The sequence below is a fragment of the Hibiscus syriacus genome, unplaced genomic scaffold (genome assembly GCF_006381635.1).
Source record: "Hibiscus syriacus cultivar Baekdansim isolate YM2019G1 unplaced genomic scaffold, ASM638163v2 tig00002237_pilon, whole genome shotgun sequence".
In the NCBI taxonomy this organism is placed as follows: Eukaryota; Viridiplantae; Streptophyta; class Magnoliopsida; order Malvales; family Malvaceae; genus Hibiscus; species Hibiscus syriacus.
In genome coordinates, this window is record NW_024061918.1 from 6,354,507 (window position 1) to 6,378,405 (window position 23,899).

Here is a 23,899-nt window from a genome sequence, read left to right on the forward strand (position 1 = left end):
AGTTTATCCTAAAATTATATATAGGCATTTTTTTCAAATTTTCTTTAAAAACCTATTGTCTCGTCTTTTTCTCTTCTGACCCAAACCTAAGGTAATTTTTTTAAACCTATTCACTCGTCTTCTTCTCCTCTTCTGACCCAAGCTTAACCTGAATATTGATTTCTACTTTGGGTCATAAGATTTTGATTTATATTCAATATGCATCTACATTGATCTGCTATATTTGATTTTCTACTTTCGATCCTACTGGTTTACTTTGTCGAGAAGGACTGTGTATTTAAAGCTCTCGATTTATCTATTTTTCTATTACACTGCTATTTGAGACCGTTATTGAAGGTATGTTTATATGTAATTCTTATGATGGATTAAGAAGATATTGAGGGCATGTTTGTTATGATGGGTGCATGTTAAGATTAAGAAGATATTGAGGGCATTTCATTAGTCATTTAAATCGTAATTACCTTTGGAAATAGTAGTGAATCTTCGGTTGATAAATGAGTTGGAGAAAGAGCTCAAGGTATTAGGTGAAGACCATGGAGGATATTTGATTTATGCCTCTGTTTGTGCATTTCTCTTCTATATTTGATTTTTTGTTTATTCGTAGAGTGGTTACAGAACGCAGTACAAGCAGGCATGTTTGACGATTTTATAGGTAGCACTTCTGCAGAGAGCCCAGTTGCCAAACCTGGAAGTGGTTTGAAGACTGGCGGTAGCAATATGGGCGGTGGCGGAGGTAGCGGTAACGAAAACAAGAGAAAGAATAAAGGAAAGAAACAATGGTAAGCAATCATCAAGCGACTCGAAGGCATTGATGATTAGAAAGTCCCCTTGTAAGCATAAAACATGCAGATTTTGTATAGCATTTTATCTTCATCCTAAGAAATAGATATGGAGGATTATATTCATACTGATTTAAAATGCATGGCAAGAATAGCTGACAATAGCTTATATAACAATAGGAGAGGTTTTGCTTTGAAATGAGTGGTTTCTCATCAGTGGAATTATACGTCAAATGTGCTTGGGCTTGGGTGGGTCAGGTCAATCTAGTTTTTGGTTAATTCGGGTTTTATATTTTGGGGTCATTTTGATTCGGGTCAATTTCAATTTAGAATTGTTGAGTTTAGGTCATTTGGGGTTGAGGTTCGTGTTTTCAAGGTATGATCATTACGTATTCATATCATTTCGAGTTTAGGTCAAGTTCGGAGTTGGGGTGGTTTGTTTTACGTTTGAATTAGGCCAAAATGAAATTATAATAAAACCAAAATTTTAATTCGTTATTAGTCTCTAAACTATATGTAAGTTGTTTAATTTTTTTACTTTAATTTGGTTATTTTTAGGAGTTGTAATTTAATTTTTCGTGTCATTTGAGTCTTGACTAAAATTTTAAAATTTAAAAGTCTAGAGGTTAATTTTGACTAAATAAAAGTATGGGAATTAAATATATAACTTTACGTATAATACAAATGACCGATGTTGGAATTTCACTGTCTAATAATTCTATAGTGCAAATCTTAAACTAGGATGGTACGAGCATTAATTATATATTTAATATTTAAATATGAAAAATATAACATTCTTTGAACTTGATCAATTAAGCTTAAAATTAGAGGTTTGATCTTGTTTTAATATTAGTTTTTGAGTTTAAAGTTTGATTAAAAAGCTAACGTATATAAACACATTTAAAGATTATATTATAAAAATTACCAAACACAAGGACTAAAAAGTAAAGTTTATCTCATTTAACAAAATTTCACTTGTGAAAGACTTGAACTACACTTAAATTGTAGGAGTATATTATTTGGGGACCTTCCCGTAATTTGAAAATAATATTGAGGGCAAAACGATGAATTTACTAAAAATACGTGAGGTCAAAACGGTGAAGTGCAAAATAAATATCGGCTGCTGTCCCGAAGTGAATTCTCAGTAGCAGAACAGAAGGAAAACGAAGTCTTTCGCATCATATTCTCCGATCCTCTGGGTAAATCCTTTTCCTTTTTTTATTTAATATTTTTGTTTATCATTGCAGTCCAGTGATTTATCATCAATCCGCTTTTCATTTATTTAAACTGTATATAACTGTTTCTGTTTGAAGGATTTGTCGATGCTTAGATCTAATACGATCCATAGGTTTCAATCATCTTGGATGTGAGAAGATTAGGTTAATTTTTCTTATTTTATTTCGTAATTTGTACTAATTACTTCAAATTTTGGAATTTTTGATATATCATCTTCTTTTGAATCCAATCTCCAAAAGCTGCCGCCCTTACTTCTCTTGGGTTATTGGAATGGTAAAGTTTAGCTCTTTTTTGGTTCTCTCCAACATGCCTATGGATTTGGATTATTTAGTTTCTATTGGTTGCTTCTTGAGCAAATCTCGCTTTTTTATTGTTTCTTCGAGTTGATTCGAAAAACCTTGTTAATGCTCCTTTGGGATTCTTGGGTTTGATGTTCCTATGCTTTGTTCCAACTTCCAAGTGTTTGTCTTCTGCTTCATTAGGTAATTCACCTTGCAAGTTGCAACTTGGGGAAAAATCAATCTTTTAGGTATGATTTTGAAACTGAATTGAAAGTTTAGATACTAAAATCGACCAAAACTAATAGTTTAGGTATTAAATCCGTAGTTTATCCTAAAATTATATATAGGTCCTTTTTTCTAATTTTCTTTAAAAACCTATTGTTTCGTCTTTTTTTCTTCTGACCCAAACCCTAAGGTAAATTTTTTAAACCTATTCACTCGTCTTCTTCTCCTCTTCTGACCCAAGTTTAACCTGGATATTGATTTCTACTTTGGGTCATAAGATTTTGATTTATATTCAATATGCATCTACATTGCTCTGCTATATTTGATTTTCTATTTTCGGTTCTACTGGTTTACTTTGTCGAGAAGGACTGTGTATTTAAAGCTCTCGATTTATCTATTTTTCTATTACACTGCTATTTGAGACCGTTATTGAAGGTATGTTTATATGTAATTCTTATGATGGATTAAGAAGATATTGAGGGCATGTTTGTTATGATGGGTGCATGTCAAGATTAATAAGATATTTAGGGTATTTCATTAGTCATTTAAATCGTAATTACCTTTGGAAATAGTAGTGAATCTTCGGTTGATAAATGAGTTGGAGAAAGAGCTCAATGTATTAGGTGAAGAAGACCATGGAGGATATTTGATTTCTGCCTCTGTTTGTGCATTGCTTTGTTGATTTCTATTTTTTGATGATTCTGTTTGTTACTCTGTCTCCCTTTGTTTATTTTGCTTTTTTGAGAAGATATATATTATTTTGAAAAGCTATAGGTTTAGTTATTTTTGGTTTAGGGATTAGGTCTTTGTGTTTGGGAGAATTAAAAAAAACTCATTTTAACGTTCCATATTTCCCTTTTCCTTCTTCTCCACCAGCTGTTTGGCGTTTAATTTGGATTCAATTGAAGAGGTAATATGGGTAAAGTGAAAGGGAAGCATAGATTAGATATCTACTATAAGTTAGCCAAAGAACACGGCTACCGTTCCAGAGCATCATGGAAGTTAGTACAACTGGATGACAATTTTAGATTTCTAAAATCAGCGCATGCTGTCCTCGACCTTTGTGCTGCTCCCGGTGGTTGGATGCAAGTGGCCGTGCAACATACACCCATCGGCAGCCTTGTACTCGGTCTTGATCTTGTTCCCATTGCTCCTATACGAGGTGCCATCGCTCTCCAACAAGACATAACCAAATCCGTTTGCAAGTCCAAGGTTAAACGAGTCATGGAAGAGCACAGGGTTATGGCTTTTGATGTTGTTTTGCATGATGGATCCCCTAATGTTGGTGGTTCTTGGGCTCAAGAAAAAATGAGCCAAAATACTTTGGTTATTGATTCTGTTAAGCTGGCTACCCAGTTTTTGGCCCCTAAAGGCACCTTTGTCACCAAGGTTTTTAGGTCCCAAGATTACAGTTCCGTTCTATATTGTCTCAAGCAGGTGATAAACAAAACCATAGGATATATCTCTCTGTGAAGTTTTGTTTTTTTCCTTTGACACGCGTGTTTGGTTTGGTCTGCAGCTGTTTGAGGAGGTTAAAGTTTGGAAACCACATGCTAGTCGCCCAGAATCAGCTGAGACTTATGTTTTGGGGCTAAGGTATAAAGCCCCAGCAAAGATTGATCCACGCCTTCTTGATTTCAAACATCTGTTTCAGGGATCGATAGAACCACAAAAGAAGGTTTTTTAATTTCATTTTAGGTTTCAAAATCTCTTAACTGACTACTTTTGTTCTCCTATTGATTGTATCTCTGCTCATTATTGTTCTTTCTACCACATACTTGATGTAGGTGATTGATGTACTTAGGGTAACAAAACAGAAGAGACACCGTGATGGGTAAGCTTTCCCTTTATCATACAGCAATGTTACTGCTTTGTTGATAATGATTGAACATTTTTATTGAATTGATTCCTCTGCTATCTGGTTTTAAGGTTTATGTTATGCTTTGTTTCTAAGTACATGCCAATTTCAGTTATGAAGACGGGGAGACAATCTCAAAGAAGATGTCTACTGCTGCTGATTTCATTTGGTCTGATTCTCCTCTCGAAATCCTAGGTTCAGTTACTACCATAACCTTTGGGGATCCAGCTTCATTGCCTATTAAGGATCACAGTTCTACCACAGAAGAGGTGATTATCTTTTATAGTATTGCTAATCATTACCTTCTTTAATACTTGTCATTACTTACTTTGTTGCTGTATTGATAGGTCAAAGCTCTTTGTGATGATTTGCGAGTTCTACGAAAGCAGGATTTCAAGCATCTTTTGAAGTAAGAAACATAATCCTTTTCAGATTTTCCCTTTTGAGTTTTCTAGTGAAAGTTAAGCTATAATCAGTGCACTGGGTCCTTGATCTTTTGAGAGGAGCTTGATTTGAATTCCTATTGTTCATCAGATGAAAATATGTTAGATTTATGTGCATGAATGTGATGTGTATTGATTACCTTGATTTAGGTGGCGGATGCAATTGAGAAAAGCTCTGTCTCCTTCAGAAAAGGCTACTCCTCCAACGCCTACCACTGCTAAAGATGATGATAAAGGGGATGAGGAGAACGAAGATGATAAATTACTCAATGAGATGGAGGAGCTCACATATGCCATGGAGCGTAAGAAGAAAAGAGAAAAGAAGCTTCTTGCAAAAAGACGAGCAAAGGTTTATTGCCTTATTAAGAAAAATCTGATCCCTATGTTTATGTCTTAGTGCATGTTACCATGCAAATGGAACGAATTTTGTGATTGTACCAATGATTATGTATCCACAATATAGTGATTAAATGATGCCTGGTAATCTTTTTGAAAGAATTACGCTTCCATCTTTTCGGGGTGATGATATTTATGGTGTTCCACTTTGTTGTAGGATGTTTTGATGCGCACTCGTTTATTTGCTGATTTGGTACCTTGTTATTTTGCAGGACAAATCACGGAAGGCAACAAGAATGCAAATAGATGCCCTGGAAGATGGTTACGTTGATCATGAGTTGTTCTCTCTTTCTTCCATTAAGGTTTGTTTTACCAAGGCTGCGAACTGGATAACTCCAATAATGTTTGTAACTAGTAAAAATACAATTTATTACTGCAAGTATAAAAGACCAAAACTGACACTCATCACAAGGCTGCAGTTATGTCATTTGAACCAGGGGCATAGTTGATGTTTAACCTTATTGATTATTAATATACTGTTTCTGAACTGAGACAAGTTTTATTCTTAACATCGTTTCGGTTTACTTACACTTTGTTAATGGAAACAATGCTCTGGCATGCGTTACTGTGCAATACTAAACTGTTGCTTACAGTTGTGGTTCTTTGATATTTCCTGAAAAGTTACTTAGGTTGTCTTTTAAGCTTTATACTTTGGTAGAAACATTCATTGATGTCAGTCAATTACCATCTTTAGGGTAAGAAGATCTTGCGGCAGTTGATTCCACCGAGTATGATGGTGGCAACGTTGATCTGAGGGGTAGCGAAGATGAACAAAACCGAGAAGAAAGCACCGAGGATGAGTCATCCAGTGATATCGATTCTGATGAAGAACGCAGAAGGTTAGTATCTGCTTCTCATGACTGATATATATATATATATATATATATATATATAATTTCTAACATTCTCTGTTTGTTAACCTTGTAATTTTAATGCTAGATATGATGAAAAAATAGAAGAGATCCTTGATCACGCGTATGAAGAGTATGTGTCGAAAAAGGATGGAAGTACGAAGCAGAGGAAGCGTGCAAAAGAAGCCTATGACAAGTTAGAGGTATGAAGCTCTTAAAGTGTGTATTAGAATTTAGAACTAAAAAATATTTGATCTTTTGTAGAAACTTTAACTAATAAGTGTTAACAGACTCCTCTTTTCTGCATCAAGTACTACTTCCCTATGCTTCTCTTTTGTTAATAGAAATCCTGTTTTCGCGGTGCTAGTGTCATTCCCTTATTTATTTATGCTTTTAATAGATAATGACGAATAGTTGTTAATAAAAGCTGAATATTGTTTATTGAATTTCCGTTCATGGCTGTTCAGGGTGGTGATGGTGATATTATTTTTTCTGATCATGATTCGGATATGGAAGAGGCTGATCCTGAAGCAAATCCTCTTATGATACTGCTAGATGACGGGGAAGGACCAACTCAGGAGGAGATTACAGACAGGTGGTTCGGTCAGGATATTTTTGCTGAAGCCGTAGAGCAAGGGGATTTAGGGAAGTATGACAGTGATGATGAAATGGAGACTGATAAACGACAGGAAAGGGCAGCTATTCTAGAGAGGTCCAAAGTAAAGAAAAAACAGGAGGAAAAACTCAATATTCCGAACAAGGCCGAGGAAAAGAAAGCAAACGATGCTGCAGGCCCCAAAAGCACCAAACTCCAGGCTTCCAATGCACAGGATGATTTTGAGATTGTCCTGGCTCCAGCTACTGATTCCAGTGATGACTCGTCCTCAGATGACTCGGAAGATGATGATGTTGAGACGAAAGCTGAGGTATTAGCTTGTGCTAAGAAGATGCTCAGGAAAATGCAAAGGGATCAAATTCTCGACGATGCGTATGGTAAATATATGTTTCATGATGATGGTCTACCCAAGTGGTTCTTAGATGAGGAAAAGAGGCATTGTCAACCAATTAAGCCTGTTACAAAGGAAGAAATTGCTGCAATACGAGCACAATTCAAAGAGATAAATGCTCGACCGGTTAAGAAAGTTGCAGAGGCAAAGGCTCGAAAGAAGCGGATTGCAATGAAAAAGCTAGACAAGGTCCGCCAGAAAGCAAACATCATATCAGACCAAGCCGACATCTCTGAGCGGTCAAAGGGGAAGCAAATCGAACAACTTTACAAGAAGGCTATGCCCAAAAAGCCCCAGAAGGAATACGTGGTCGCGAGGAAAGGGGTTCAAGTTATGGCCGGCAAGGGGAAAGTCCTTGTTGATCGTCGGATGAAAAAGGATGCCCGGGCACGGGGAACTGGAAAACCAGGAAAAGGTGGTTCAAAGAAGGGAAAGAACGGAAGAGCGTGGAAAGGTAAAGGATCTGTCAAGGCTTCAGGGGGCAAGGGAAACAAAGGAGCGCGCATGCATGACTGAAGCAACTTAAGTTTTGAAAGGCACACTTTTGGATGAAATTAAACAATTAATACAAATGTTAGGACTAAAGAGCTCCAATACTTTATTAAATTGTACCTTACATAGATGTTTGATATATGCTCGGTAATCAAATAAATCTCTATTATATTCGAAGTTAACTTGGGATGGATGCTCGGTAGTCAAATGAATCTCGACTATATTCTATGTTAACTCGAGTTAAACACTTAAGTAGGGGGATAGAGTTTCACACTAAGGTGTTTAAATGCTCACTAACAGAAGTGAATTTCAAGTGCGGATAGAGCTGTTCCCATCAACGCTGAATATATGAAAGTCATCTCCATATTCTCCGGATATGAACTCTCTGCAAATTCCGAACAAGAACCAATCTACCACTAAAACAAATCCAAGTAAAAGCTATAACAAGTAATAGTTCTCGATAATCTTTTGCGATAATGGTGCATTACGCGTACCGTTGATTCTCCAAAGAATCTCCCCTTCTTGTACATAAATCTTCTCGAGTTTTTTCACCCATTTTATCCTCCCACATTGCTACCAGCTGATTCATGGAGCATGCATTCCCCGGGGGTCTCAGATACAAAATCTAGTGTTCGAGGATAGTCTATGGCACTGATGGTGCATGCTGCAACGTAGACATCCTTTACAACTTTATCCTTGACAGAATTCGCCAAAGACTGGATGGATGGTCTGCAAAAACTCTTTCTTTCGCCGGACGGGTCACTCTTGCAAAATCAGTTCTTCTTTGTGTTCCCTCCTTCATTATGCAAGCTTGCAAATTGCCGAAATCTCTCTGTAATGAGATCGAGCGAATGGTCAGGTGCTTTATTTGGGGTTCCCCCTCCTCGACTAATCCCATCCCTCTAGTTAAATGGGAAGACCTCTGTCAACCTCTCCATACAGGCGGTTGGTTAGGATATTGTTTATTGGTCTGTTTCACCAAAGAGGATTTTCACTGTTTCAAGCCCTTGTAAATCCTTATGCTCCTCTTCCTGGGCCGCTACGAATCCTTGCTAGTCTGTAATTTGGCATTTACATGTGGAATGAATTAGGAGTTTTCTATGGCTCGCCATCAGAAATAGAGTGTTCACCAACTCTAACCGATACCGACGAGGTCTGGGAAATGATTCCTCTTGCTGTTTGTGTCCAGCCGAGAATAAAACTTTGCTCCATATCCTTCGAGATTGCATCACCGCTCGGAGCATTTGGCAGAGACTCCTCCAAGATCACCCCTTTCCCTCTTTCTTTGATTTCGATCATGAAGCTTGGCTTATGGAAAATATTAGTTAATATTTTAATTTAATAATTATATCCACCAACCAGGTGGTGAAACGTGTCACCACCTTTGTAAAGGGGAAAAAGTTGTGATTATGCTGCCAAGGGGTTTCGAACTAGGGACAATTAGTTCTATTAAGCAAGCTCTAACTGATAGTTTTAAAAAAATTGAAAGTTTATATACTAAAACAGAACAAAATTGATAGTTTATGTGCTAAATACTTTAAGTTTTTAATGGTAGAATACTAAAGTAAAATGAAAATTTAATATTAGGTATGATTTTGAAAAAAATTAAATGTTTAGGTATTAAAATGGATCAAAACTTATAGTTTAGATACTAAAACGGTCCAAAACTTATAATTTAGGTACTTAATGCACAGTTTACCCCTCTAGATTTTACTTGACAAAAATGTAATTTTTAAAATAAAAAGTAAAATAATTTAAGAACAAGGACCTTTGAGAAAGTTCTGTTTCTTTTATATTTTCAGTTGTCCTCTTGTAATAATAACATCACTCCTTTTTTTGAAAATAAAAAGTTTATATCACACAACTATTTAAACTATATTAATTTTTTATTCAGATATTAGAATTTTTTTTCCAGAAACGTTTATTTATATATATATATTTATTTTATGGGTTAGGTTTACAATCAATCGACGTCCAATAATTCCTCCATTGTTTTAGAACAAAAACTTACTAAATAATTTGACTTTAATCACCTTTTTTGTGAAAATTTTCACTTTCCACGAACAAAGGTTGGATTGCACCATGCACTATAATTAAGGAAAACACTATGACACATGATGAATCACAATTCCTCGTGAAAACAATTTATATTTAGGGTAAAGTACACAAATGGTCTCTGAGTATAAAGTGTTGTTTTATTGAGTCCTTCAACTATCAAAAGTTATAAAATCACCCATCGACATGTTTCTTTGTTGAGTCCCTCGACTATTAAAAGTTACAAAAAGATCACCCGACAATTCATTATGTTCCAAATTTGTTCTTTTTTGTTAAAAAATTGACGATAGTCTAAGCTGGATATTAATCTATTGTCTGAGATATGATGAAATTTGATCTAGAATCTCAAACCACTATCATATCTCAGAGAACAAATTAAAATCAAGTTCAAATTGTCGTAAATCTTCTAATGAAAAAGGACAGTTTTGGAACATTATGAATAGTCATGTAACACCCTAATCCAGTTCGACCGAAGAACGACGAACTACAATGCCACATGGAACCACCAAAGTGGCTAACCAAAAAATTTTCTTTTAAAACAGTTGTAACCATGTTATAAAAAGTCACCCATAGCAATATAAAATAAAAAGTAATAAATTTAAGTTTACAATACAACGGAGCTCCTAAATCTTCCAAATAATACACTTATAAAATAAAAAGTAATAAATTTGAGTTTACAATACAAGGGAGCTCCTAAATCATCCAAATAATACAATGAGTTTAAATCAAAATAGAGTTACAATTGAGTACAAAAAGGGTATACAATAGTACATGCCCTATAATAAAAATCAAGACGTACTTTGAGTATTTTTGTTGAGCTGGAATATCTGGTGACGATAACGCTCCACGGACGATCTCCTAAGAACCTGCACACGGAATCACATTCCGAACGTTGAGCTTATGAGCTGAGTGCCACACTAATAAATGTACTATACTAATTCATTCACTAAATGAGCATTCTAGTGGCAGGTATGAAGACATAGGATGCTAATATGACATGTTAGGGTAGGCATCATAGTATGGCTGAGTGTTATGCATATCGGAGTGCACACCCCTCTAGCCTTCCTAAAATAACCTTGGGTATTTGGGGTAAGATCTGAAACTACATCGAAAACATACACCCGATCAACTTATTTTGTCGAGTCTTGGAGTACCTACGCCTAGTTGGCTTCTAAAGCACATTGACACTGACTGGGATATATCCGAACTGAACGATCGTCGTCTACTAAAGTGACTCGTGTGTCCTGACTATTTCCCGAGCATCAAACAAGGCTAGTTTTATTTCATCCTAGTTGTTACTGTTTCTAACTATTCTAACTTGTAGTTTTATTTCATGGCATTCTGGCATTATTGGGTCCCTCAATTATATCCCTTAAAACCCTTGGGTACTATTCATAGGAATCGATAATAAGCCCCTTAGTATTGGTACTAACCTATGGGTATCGATACTAACCCCTGGATATCGATAATACTAACTTATTGAAGGCTGATAGGAAAAGGGCTAGTATCGATACTCGTGATATGTGGTATTGATACTTTCTTGAGTATCGATATCGAATTTGACTTCGATGTTCTAAAAAATTCCTAAGAATCGATATCCATATTGGAGAGTATCGATACTCTACCCTCGGTATTGATACTTCCATGAGTACCAATACCAAACATGGCTACTGGAATCTACTAAGTGAACTTGGTATAGATTCCACCCTGTGAGTATTGATACCTTACCTACAATATCGATATCCATTATAGTATCGATACTTCTATCATAAAATCCCCTTATTTTTGGCTAGGTGAATAACAATATAGATATTGTTCTTCTAGTACCGATACTCGAGCAAAAAAAATACTCTGTTTTGGGTACAAAATGCCCCTCCAACACTCCTATGAGTTCTACTAAGGTCCCCAAATCTTATTAAAGTGTTATGTATAAGAACAGGGGGTCATATTAATCCATAAACATGTTGAAAACACCAACCACTGAAATCTATTATGAACATGTTTCATGACTCATGCAAGCTAACAAAGCATACCTAGTGTCCTACATATGGTATAGTTGAGTTAGAAGTGAGTTACCTTGAATTTCTAAGTTGATGGAAACACCCAAGGTTCAACCAAGGACTAACTCTTCCTTTCACTTAGCTTTGGAGCTTTCTCCAACTTATATTACTAGACAAGAACCAATCACAATTGTTAATAACATTGGTGGGGAGTTTAGAAAAGAGTTTAGAATGTTTCTTGAGGTTTGAATCCCTCAAAAAACGAGTTGGTTTGAATTAGGTTTTTAAACCCCCACTAAACCCATATTTTGGATACTATGGTGAAATGAAGAGATTGAGGTCTTGAATTGAAGCCTTTAAGGTGGAGGTTATGATTCTTACATTTAAAATGCTAAAATAGGATTGGAAGGCCACTAAGTTATCACCTTTGAAGATCACAAGAGGAAGAAAGAATGAGAGAAAGATGAAGGATGAAGACAAGGGTGGAGAAAAAGAGACAAAACTCTTCCACATTGACATCATCCCATATTAAGGGAATTCAACTTTTGAAAAAGGTGATGGGCAATTTGTTTCTTTGTTCCCTTAAGTCTTAACCCCATTATAAAGGTGTCCCCCTTTATAATAACTTGGGCTCAACCCAAGCCTAAATTTGCACTATATGGGTCAAGTTTTCTTATAAGGCTAATGGTCTTATCTAAAATACCCTCGAATTAACCTGAAACTATTAATCTAGGATTTAGAGCGTTACAACTCCCACTACTAGAAAGAAATTTCATCCTTGAAATTTACCTAGATAGAAGATGTGAAGGTACTAAAGCTGCATGTCTTCCTCGGTTTCCCAAGTTGCTTCTTCAAGGCCATGGTTTCTCTACAACATATTTACTAAATGAATCCTCTTGTTCCTTATCTCTTTTCAACTCTTGCTAAGATTCTGATCGGTTCCTCCTCTTAGGTTATGTCTAGGCTCAACTCGATCTATTCTAGTGGTATGACGTGAGATGGATCGGAACGATATCTCCTAAGCATGGGTACATGAAACACATTCAAAATTAGAAATCAAAATGAAAATATTTAAACATATAAGATACTAATACATATATAGGACTAAAGTGAAATATATATAATATACACAACTCGAAATAAAAGGATGACATTTCATTAAATAACTGAAATATAAACATTACAAATGAAGAGGATTAAAAGTGGTATTAACCCCGAAAGTCCTGAACACACGGAGTGAGATTACACAACAACAGGGATCAAAGTTGTAATTATCTCCTTTAACAAATGAAAACACGGGTATGGGACATCGAAACTACGTCATCTCAGTCCTTGAATATAAGGCTAACCCAAAGCCTTAACTCAGCCAACAATTTCATTTTCTCTCCTTTCAGAAAACCAAATAGAGAGAGAGAGTCAAACACTCTCCATTTACCCTCGTCGGGGAGAAAAAAAACAACCGCCACCGGCGGCACCAACGGCGGTGCACGACGGTCAGAGAGAAAAAACACCAGAGTGTTCCCTTTGTGTCCCTTAGCACAAATCTGACCTTCCCTTTTGCTTAAAACCTAACCTAGAAACATAGATATAGGGTTTTACCTCTCGGTGTCAACAAGGAAATGGTGTCCTTTGAACTTCCGACCTCAAGAACCAAGGCAGGTAGCTTCTCTTTTCTCTCTTTTAATATTTTGTTTTTCTTTTCCTTTTCGTTTTGGTTCGAATCATTTTCTCTCTGTATTTTTTTTATTTTTTCATTGCGGTTCCAATCTCCAAACCTCAAATGCTTTATCTTTATTTTTCTCTCTGATTTTTCCCCTTACTTGGTATTTCGAATGAGTGCCCCCTGAATCCTATCTGTCTCCTCCTTTTATTTTCTTCTTTTTGTTGCTTTATTAGGTAAAATAGGGTAGGTAATATTTGATTTCTGACTTGGGTGGATTAAATCCTGAAAAATCGGGATTTGCTTTTGTTTTTGAATTTGGTGCTATTTTGTTTGATTTTTGGGTTATTGTTTGACAAGTTGGACGATAGTGATGGCTCAACATGGGGGAGTAGAGTATGTGGGACAAAAATTGGTGTTTACAGTTGCCCCTCTTTGCACATTGTTGTGAAACAGGAATAGAGCAAAGAAATAAAACACCAATTTTTGGACTGTCAACAAGTCTCGAGCTCCGAATTCTTCTTATTATGAACCTTTACTCTTCTTTAAAGGCATCAGTTGAGGTTGAGCAAGCTCTTCTTTGATCGGCTCCCATTTCTTTGAATAATCATTTTTTGTTGACAACATTCTTCTTGGAGGTAATTTTGATGCTAAAAATGACGCTGCTCATTTACGTTGAGGAGATCTGGCTGCTTTCAAGTAAATTATTTGCTAAAGATGACACTGTTCCTTCTCGTTGAGGAAGTCTGATCAATTTTGGAGATAATTTGTTGCTGAAGACGACACTACTCATCCGCGTTGAAGAGATCTGGTTGTTTTCAGGTAAATTATTTGCTGAAGATAACTGTGTTCCTTCTTATTAAAGAAATTGGGTCAATCTGGGTCATTTGGGTCCTGACGGGCTACTGGAGCTAAAGCAAAAAACTGATGGGTTTTCCATGTGAGTTGTGCATTGGGCCACCGTTTGGGCTTCTTGTAATGGCTTCATTTATGGGCCTACAAAATGTAAATATTGTATTAATAATAATAATAATAATAATATATTTTTTTAGATTTGTTGTTTATTGTTAGGGAAGACAACACTGCTCATATGTGATGAAGAGTTTGGGTCATCTAAGGGTGACAAGACTCCTACATAATGAAGAAATCTAGTCAGGATATGACACTGCTCATACTATGATGAATCTTGGACATCTAAAGGTGATAACACTGCTCATACTATGATAAGTCTTGGTTATCTAGGATTGACACGACTCCTACGTGATGAGGAGTTCTGGTCGATGGATGACATTGCTCATACTATGATGAATCTTGGACATCTAAAGGTGATAACACTGCTCATACTATGATAAGTCTTGGTTATCTAGGATTGACACGACTCCTACATAATGAGGAGATCTGATCATGTGATGACACTACCCATCTGTTCATGAGTCTTGGTCATCTAAGGGTGATAACACGGTTCCACTCTGATGGGGATGGCTGGTTATCTAGGTTGACACAGTTCCTACATAATAAGGAGATCTGGTCAGTTGATGACACGGCTCATACGTGATGAAGAGTTCTGGTCATCTAAAGGTGATAACACGGTTCCTACGTGATGAGGACGACTGATTATCTAAGGGTGATAACACGGTTCCTACGTGATGAGGATGGCTGGTTATCTGGGTTGACACAGTTCCTACATAATGAGGAGATCTGGTCAGTTGAAGGGTCATATCCCCTACTGATGTCAAAATATATGTCAGAAAAGGGTGTTGGACACTATACTTAAAAAAAAGCAAGATAAGTTCCAGTAATATTTAGCTTTAGGCAGTGAAATTACGGTTCAACTGTTGAAGCTTTGTAAATTTTAGCATCCATTTCCACATGCATCTTTATAAATACAAGATTTGCCATTTGGCTCAAAAGTTTACACCTTGCCTTGTCGGTTCCTCGTGTTTCGGAACCTTGAGCGCTACCATGAACTCTCAAGTTAGTTGTGAGGATAGTTTCTTCTTAAACTCTCCCATGGAGATTATCAATCCTCGAAAAAGCACAATCTACTTTGAATTGAAGCAGGCTCTCTCGTTGTCTTTCCTGAACCAAAATCGCTCCCTTTTGGCTCAAAAGTTTACACCTTGCCTTGTCTGGCCTCGTGGATTATTTGTGGTAAGGAAATGAAAGAGGGTATGCATGCTCGTGAAGATCATAGCTAAGTAGAAAGGATTTTTTTTCTTTTTTGTTTATTTTGCCTATCATCACAAAAAAAGGAAGGGAAGGGGAAAATAAGAATAATCCTATTACAAGAAATCAATCCTTTTACCATATATACGCATAGTTTGCGGTGATTTTTCATTAGTATCTGATCGAGCAATCGGTTTTGCTTTTCTTTTTTGCTTCATTATGGTGGTAATATAGATTATCCAAATATTGGGGTCATTTCCGGTTTAATAAATTTAGATTATTAAATTTCTTAATCAAATTGAATTTATAGAAGAAATTTATGAAAAATGGGTTCAATAACCTCGGAAAAAGAAATAAAAAAACTACACTACACAAAGAAATATTTTAACTTATTTTTTTCATTTAAAAAAAAATCATTTTCTAATTTTACAACTAAACAGTTTTTTCAATGCTTTCTATTTTCTAAGAAAATGAAAATAAAAATAGTCAATATTTTATAAAACCAAACGGACCCCTTTTCTACTTTTAATCAACATAAAATAAAATATGTTTATTAATTTCAATCAAATTAGATTTCCTACTTTCTCTATTTTTTTAAGTTTACATCTTCATTAATATGAGTTAGATCAAATTCATGATGAATCTAGAGCGCACATCGCACACCGAAACAACCACTAATATGACACACCGACACACACCACTAATTAAATTATTCTTATTAAATAAATATGAAAAAAATATAATGACATTTATTATTATTTAATGTAAATTTTAGTAGGAATATAATTAAATTATATGTTTTATAATTATTTTAGAAAATTTTCTTTATTTAGGATTGGAGCACTTAACTTATTTAAGTTTGCAAAATCTTTCCAGTAGTAACCATAAAAAACAATCGTTGACAACTCTATCTAACGCTAAAAAATTATGTTCTTCGACATATATTGTTGCCGCCAAGAGGAAACTGGGATAAATAGGAAGGGAGAGATTGATTGTGCATGCTTTACGGATGGTGTAACACACCGAAAATCCCCAATTTAAAACCCTAGTAATTGAGAATTTTTGACCTAAAATTCATAAATTGAAACAAGTGACCAAACTGTAAATTGGTAGAGATTGAAGTTGTAGTTGCAAAACCCTAAAAAAATATTACTTACCTTCAAATTAACACAATTCTATTTGATATCAAACTCTCCTCTTCTCCGTTTATAACTCTGCGCAACCCTCCCCTTTTATTTTTAAAACCATAGCAGCAGAACCTCAAAAAAACCTAGCAGTAGAACCTCAAAAAAACCCTAGCAGCAGAACCTCAAAAAAACCCTAGCAGCAATCCCATCTCCCTTTAAGCCGTCGCCGCTCACTCCTTCATTGCCCTTCACGCCATCTGACCGGTCAGGTAAGCTCGTCGACCGTCTCCTTTAACTACGTTCCTGTTGTCGTCGACCTGAAGTCGCGTTCGCTCGAAACCAGTGAGCTTTTCTCGTGAATGTGCCGTCATCGCGGCTTGCTTTGACCGTCCGTGGCCATGGCGTGGCCGGAAGTGACGTGGGGAAAGTCTATCTGGTCATAAATTCAGTGGGCAGACCCTCATCAGCCTTATTTTCTTTATATACTTTCACCATTTGGCAGCTAAAAGGCCTTGGTGGCCGGCCGTTTAAGGCCATAGTGAGCATGGTCGTGAGTTCGCCATTCCTTAGGGCTGCTGTCGGTACACCCTCATCGCCGATAGTCTCACTTTTCTGTACTGGCAGCATCCGTAATCGAGCCAAATTCAACTGTCGGTTCATCGATTCGAACCAGAAAAAAATATTTTCGTCACCTTAAAAATTATTATTTAAGTTCTGAAATTCGTCATTGGAATATGAAATTATGCATCGTGATTTTCGCATGATGTTTTGATCCGGGAATCGAGTTACCACCTTCGTCACCGTTACCTGCTAACATCGAACCGACTCGAGCTGCTTGAGTTACCTGTGAGTGTGAATTTATTATTTTAGTTTGTTAGCCATATTGGGAAGTTTAAAATAAATTATTAATTGTTAAATAATGTTGTAGGCACTGATTTGGATCGACCGACCAACCGTGGAAAGTGTTATCACCTTCCTTAGCTATTTATCGAGGTGTGTCTCTATCGGTGCTATATATGATTTGTTTGTCTGTTTACTTGGTTGTTTGATAATAACTTGAAAAAATGTTTAAATATGGAATTAGTTGTGTTTATTATGATTAAGAAGGAATAAGTTATGTGATGCAAGATTGAATGTCAGAAATGTGGATTATGTGATGTGCGTGCAAATATGTGTGTAGACACTTATTTTCATCCGGATTTATTTTTATTTTATTTTATTTATATATATATATATTATAAGTTTTCAAAATGTTTTAAAAACCATATATTATATATTTTCAAAATGTTTTTAAAAACCATATATTATATAAGTTTTCAAATAATTTTTAAAATTTACAAAACAATTGTAATGAAAATACTGAAAACATCTTTTTTTATGTTTTCATATTTTCACTTATTTTTTTTCATTTTTCAAAAATAATTTTCTAATTTTACAACTAAACAATTTTCAATGTTTTCTATTTTCTAAGAAAATGAAAAAAATTGCCAATATTTTATAAAACCAAACGAACCCGTTTTCTACTTTTAATCAACATAAAATAAAATATATTTGTTACTTTCAATCAAATTAGATTTCCTACTTTCTGTAATTTTTTTTTTAATTTTACATCTTCATTAATACGAGTTAGATCAAATTCAGGATGAATCTAGAGCACACATCACACACCGAAGCAGTAACTAATATGACACACCAATGCACACCACTAATTAAATTATTCTTATTACATAAATATGAAAAAATATAATAACTTTTATTATTATTAAATTTAAATTTTAGTAAGAATATAATTAAATTATATTTTTTATAATTATTTTAGAAAATTTTATTTATTTAGGATTAGAGCACTTAACTTATTTAAGTTTGCAAAATCTTTCCAGTAGTAACCATAAAAAACAATCATTGACAACTCTATTTATCGCTAAAAATTATGTTCTTCGATATACATTGTTACCGCCAAGAGGAAACTGGGATAAATAGGAAGGGAGAGATTGATTGTGCATGCTTTACGGATGATGTAACACACCGAAAAATCCCCAATTTAAAACCCTAGTAATTGAGAAATTTTGACCTAAAATTCCTAAATTGAAACCAATGACCAAACTATAAATTGGCAAAGATTGAAGCCGTAGTTACAAAACCCTAGAAAAAATTATGACTTACCTTCAAATTAGCGCAATTTTATTTGATATCAAACTCTCCCCTTCTTCGTTTATAACTCTGCGTAACCCTCTCTTTTTATTTTTAAAACCCTAGCAGCAGAACCTAAAAAAAACCCTAGCAGCAATCCCATCTCCCTTTAAGCCGCCTCCGCTCACTCCTCCATTGCCCTTCACGCATCTGACCGGTTAGGAAAGCTTGTCGATCGTCTTCTTTAACTTCTTTCCTACTATCGTCGACCCGAAGTCGCGTTCGATCGAAACCAGCAAGTTTTTCGCTCAGCTACCCCAATTTGTTAGGGAGAGTTAACAAACACAATTATATGAATAATCCCTTTTTCCTAAAAGAAATAACTAAAAAATTTGGCAGAATACTCACTGCCATCGTTAGAATGAAATATTTTGATACAACTCTGAAATTAAGTTTCAACCATCTTATGGAACCGTTTAAAGTATCGCTAGCCCCAGACTTAGCTTTCATGAGGTATGTCTAAGTGGTTCGAGTAAGTTCATCGATGAAAGAAATAAACTACCGGAATCGATTTAAAGTTTATACTCGGGATGGTTCCCAAATGTCACTGTGAATCGTTTCAAATGGTTTGGATGATTTGTATGGAGAAGGTGGATAAATGTTTTTCGTTTGTTTTGCAAGATGAAAAATATCATAAGAAAAAGTTTTTGGGCTTTTATTGATAACTAAATGAGGGAACAACTTTGCAAGATAAAAGAAACTTGGGTGTCCTAAGCGAAAATGTAATAACATAACATCGGTGGAGGTATCTAATAAGGAGGTTTGTGATTCAAGACTTGAAGGGATATGTTATGTGATAGGTAAGGTTACCGGAAGGAGGTAAAGGCCCCCAAAAAGCTTAGCACTCCAATCACCTTCCCTGAACACGAATCCTAAAATTCACAGGTATCATAGTCAAATATCGTGGTACAATTTAAATCGGCACATAACTTACTAATGGAAATAAGATTACATATAAGATTGGGAACATAAAGAACGTGTGGTAGTAGAATGTATGGATTAATCCGAACGAACCCATATCTGTAACACGCGAAAGGGAACCATATGTTGTTCGAATCTGAGAAATGGATGAGTTCCCATTGAAGGATTGAAAGAGCCGAAGATCACATGTCATAGGATCACTTGCACCAGAATCCACAATCCACATAGAAGTGCCAGATTTGTGAGCCAAAGTAGCAAAGGAGATATTACTTGTAGGAGAGGAAGATGTCGTTACAGAAGGAGGATGTAGTTGGCCAAAGAGCTTCTGGAATTTTTCTATTTATTTCGTACTAAACGAACTTCCCTGCAATCCATGGACAAGGCACAATTACCTTGAGTATTACGTTGTTGATATTGCTTTGAAGATTTTCCATCATTCGGGTTACCATGTAGTTTCCAACAAGTGTCTCTCACATGGCCAACATTCTTACAGTAATCACACCAAGGTAGCCCCTTCTTAGATCGAGGGTTATTTTAAGAGTGAGTGAGTAGCGCAGATCCTTCAATGGACACAGAATGAGGAAGCATAATGTTGCACCGACTCTCTTCTCGTCTAACTTCAGAAAAATCCTCCCAAATCGAAGGAAGAGGTTTAAGCCCTAAAATTCCTCCTAAACTTCATTAAGATCCTGATGCAACCCTGACAAAAATTGTAATATCCGACACTTTTCCGCGATAAGAGAGTGAAGTACTGGGTGACAGACATACTTTCCTCGGTGGATGGAAACCGTTAGTCAATTCATGGTCAACGCCTACGGTTGACCAAGCACGTACACATGGACGAAGAAGCTGACGTGGCTTGTCCAACTCATGGTACATGATGATGTGGTAGATCCACTTGGACTAAATGTTGACGTGGCATGTCCACGTGTGATGCCATTTCATCAAACATTTTTTAAATTAATTAACAATTATTTTTTACTTAATTAATTATAACAAATCAAATACTGCCACGGGGCACATGTAATTTTTTTATTAAATTGAGAAGGAAGGATGGATTAAAACCCCAAAGAATACCACCCATGAGATTTGAACCTAGATCTGGTGGATAAAAAGCTCAAAGCCTAACCACTATACCAAATCACTTGAATGATATTATCATGTTAATAACAATATTTAAAGTATTGTAGCCGTTAAAACCACAACATAAACACTTTATAAATTTAAGTTTATAAATTTATTTTTTATTAAATTTAAATTACATACTTTCTAATTAAATTATATTTTAAATTTTAATTAATTTTAAATTTATAAAGTTGAAATAGAAAAAAAATTAATTTTTTATTTTAAATTTATATAAAATATTTATTTAGTATTATGTCCAAAAGATAAATTAAAATAAAAGTTTATAAACACAAGAACTTTAAAATCTTTTATTTTAAATTTATAAAGCATTTTAATTAATTTTAAATTTATAAAATTTAAACAGAAAATAGAGTATTTTAAATTTAAATAAACTATTTAAAATTAAAAATTAATTAGAGATTATGTAATTTAAATTTAATAATGTATAAATTTAAAATTAATTAAAATTTAAAATATAAATTTAATTAGAGAGTATGTAATTTAAATTTAAAAAAAAATAAAAATTTACAAATTTAAGTTCATAAAGTTATTATGTTGTGGTTTTAATGGCTATAATATACTTTAAGTATTGTTATTAGCATTATAATAGCATCCAAGTGAATTGGGCTGGTGGTTAAGCTTTGAGCCTTTCATCCACGTCAGTATTTAGTCCATGCGGATATGCCACATCATCATGTACCATGAGTTGGACAAGCCACGTCAGCATATTCATCCACATGTACGTGTTTGGTCAACAACATGCGTTGACCGTCAGTTGACTAATGGTTTCCATCCACTGAGGGTGTTTTTTAACCCAAAATGAGATATTGAGTGGTCAAATGTGCCAAAAAAACAATACGGGTAAATTTGACAATACTATCAAACGTTAGTGTTATTTTGTTGCATTATGCTAAATTATATTACATATAATTTATAAAATATTAAAAATTCATAATATTTATTAAATCTCGCATTAATCCCACCCGACATCAAATTAATGTGATTCAAGAACAGTTGGAAAGCTAAGAGATAGACATTTGTAACTCCAAAAGACATGTTGACCAAATAACATCAAGATCCTATCCAAAAACTAGTTGCATGTCTGTTACTCTGATGTTCTTATTTTCCAATGCTTTGTCGTATGGATCATTTAGAAGTGTTAGTCTATATTCTTTTGATACGAGTCTTGTGATGCATCTATCATTTGCATTGAAATGAATTTTATAAATTTTTTCTACACTATATACTCATGGGTTGGATGGATACTAACACATGCTTTAGGTTATTCGTGTTATATGTTTGATGTATTTATAGACAACAATCAAAATCGATATCAAACTAACAACAAAGGAAAAGAAAAGGATCGAGCTTAAAGCTTAGCGAGGCTTAAATTTTAACTTGTATAAAAAGTGTCAAGGTGAGTGCAATGCATACATAACATGAAGCATGGATGTTTTATACATCATTATGAAGACTTGCGATGAGTCGACCTTATTTATATTGGCATGATATATATGTCATTTATCATGTATTTAACATGTTCTAGTTATGTTAAAAGATGAATATAAATGCATGGATCACTAGTTTATATATGATGTTTATCATGAATGTTATTTCTAGTATGAAGTGTCAAATGTTAAATTAAATTATGTTGATACACTTTTCCATGGATGAAATAAATATAGACTATATGTCCAAGTATTTCATTGAAGGACAATGGTATAATTGGCATGCCATAGAGTCTAGCAGCAAGTTGCATATTTGAATTATCATTATAGTGTATATAAAGGAAACTTAGTGTATATGGTAGGCACGACCTTGTGTGTATAATGGTGGGCACAACCTTATGTGTATTAGCACTTCGGTGTATATTTTGAGTCGTATACTCAGGGTTATCATAGGCTTATATTTGGGATATGGTTATCGGTTAATAAATTATAAACATGTGAAAAAGCTTATGAGCTTTTGAAATGAATGACAAGTATATTAGTAAGAAATTTTATATATGATTTATATCATGTTAATATATGGTAACATGACTGAAATATAGGTAAAGTGATCATAATTAATTGAGTAATGTTATTTATTTATATTTATATGTTGTATTGCATTAACTATTACTATGATTGCCTCACTAAGTGTATACTTGCATGTGATGATTTTCATGTGTAGGTAAAAAGCAAGAATCATAGTAAGGATTTCTTGGCATTGTAGTTATCGAGGAGTATATCTATGTATCAATTATGACATCTATATGATTTATTGTGATTTTACTAGTTGGCATGTATACAATAGTAATAGATGATCATAAACTAGTTTAGACTTAGTTGTAATAATTTATGAATTAGTTTATGTTATTAAAATGAATGGAGATAGTTATATTAGTGTTGAAAATGTTTAAATGGATTACAGGTATAATATTCAGTAAAATAGAATAAAAATGGAGAAACCAGTTAAGGTTGAAATTAGGCAGTTTCTGAACTGCTAAGTTGCTGCTTGAAATCGAAATTAGCTTGAAAAAAAATAAAAACTGATATTACTCGATTAATAATAAATGATTAATTGTAATTTTTGAATAAATTAATTCTAATGAATATTAGTAAATCAATATGTGACATTTTGAATCATATTTAGGAATTATATAGGGTAAGGGTGTTACATTAGGAATGCTAGAGGGGTGTGCACTCCGAGATGCAGAACCCTCAGGTACACTATGATATCTACCTCGTCATGTCATATTAGCATTGTATGTCGTTATACCTATGGCACTTGTATGCTCATTTTGTGGTTCCTAGGACCCGTGGGATAGAGTTAGTCATGCTCTAAACGTGTATATGCCTCTAGAGAGTCAAGAGTACTATATAGATTAGAATGACGATAATAACCTCCATTTATTTCTAATTTTAGATAAAACCTATTGTAGATGATCCATAAAACAGTTAGGACGGTAGGGACAAGATTCATGCATCTCTAGCAGCCGACATCGGTGATGAGTTCATTCCGGACACGGACCATCATGATGTACTAGTAGATGCAGGGGTCGAGGATGTAACCTTCTTTAGGAATCTTACCTCATCCCTTGGGTAG

At 34.7% G+C, this 23,899-nt stretch overlaps 1 protein-coding gene and 1 long non-coding RNA gene across 2 annotated transcripts in view; one reads left to right on the forward strand and one right to left on the reverse strand.

The window, feature by feature from the left end:
* Positions 1–678: 678 nt before the first annotated feature.
* The window catches only part of LOC120142527, a 67,682-nt gene continuing 44,461 nt past the window's right edge, over positions 679–23,899 (reverse strand). The window contains exon 4 of the long non-coding RNA XR_005517862.1: positions 679–875. This is a non-coding gene — a long non-coding RNA (uncharacterized LOC120142527). The remainder of the gene's footprint in view (positions 876–23,899) is intronic.
* LOC120142495 (adoMet-dependent rRNA methyltransferase spb1-like) lies at positions 3,415–7,676 on the forward strand. Its single transcript, XM_039157149.1, has 11 exons — positions 3,415–3,958; positions 4,041–4,199; positions 4,309–4,355; positions 4,492–4,648; positions 4,727–4,788; positions 4,973–5,171; positions 5,431–5,520; positions 5,656–5,662; positions 5,919–6,057; positions 6,158–6,272; positions 6,537–7,676. Exons 1-11 carry the CDS (start codon positions 3,437–3,439, stop codon positions 7,590–7,592), a joined length of 2,553 nt encoding a protein of 850 aa, XP_039013080.1. The 5' UTR covers positions 3,415–3,436; the 3' UTR covers positions 7,593–7,676.

Bases quoted from the DNA above. Each gene is read 5' to 3' on its own strand.
- LOC120142495 (XM_039157149.1), top strand. From the start codon at position 3,437: ATGGGTAAAGTGAAAGGGAAGCATAGATTAGATATCTACTATAAGTTA. The intron at 4,200-4,308 runs GTTTTTTAATTT...TACTTGATGTAG, and splicing joins CGATAGAACCACAAAAGAAG to GTGATTGATGTACTTAGGGT. The intron at 4,649-4,726 runs GTGATTATCTTT...CTGTATTGATAG, and splicing joins ACAGTTCTACCACAGAAGAG to GTCAAAGCTCTTTGTGATGA.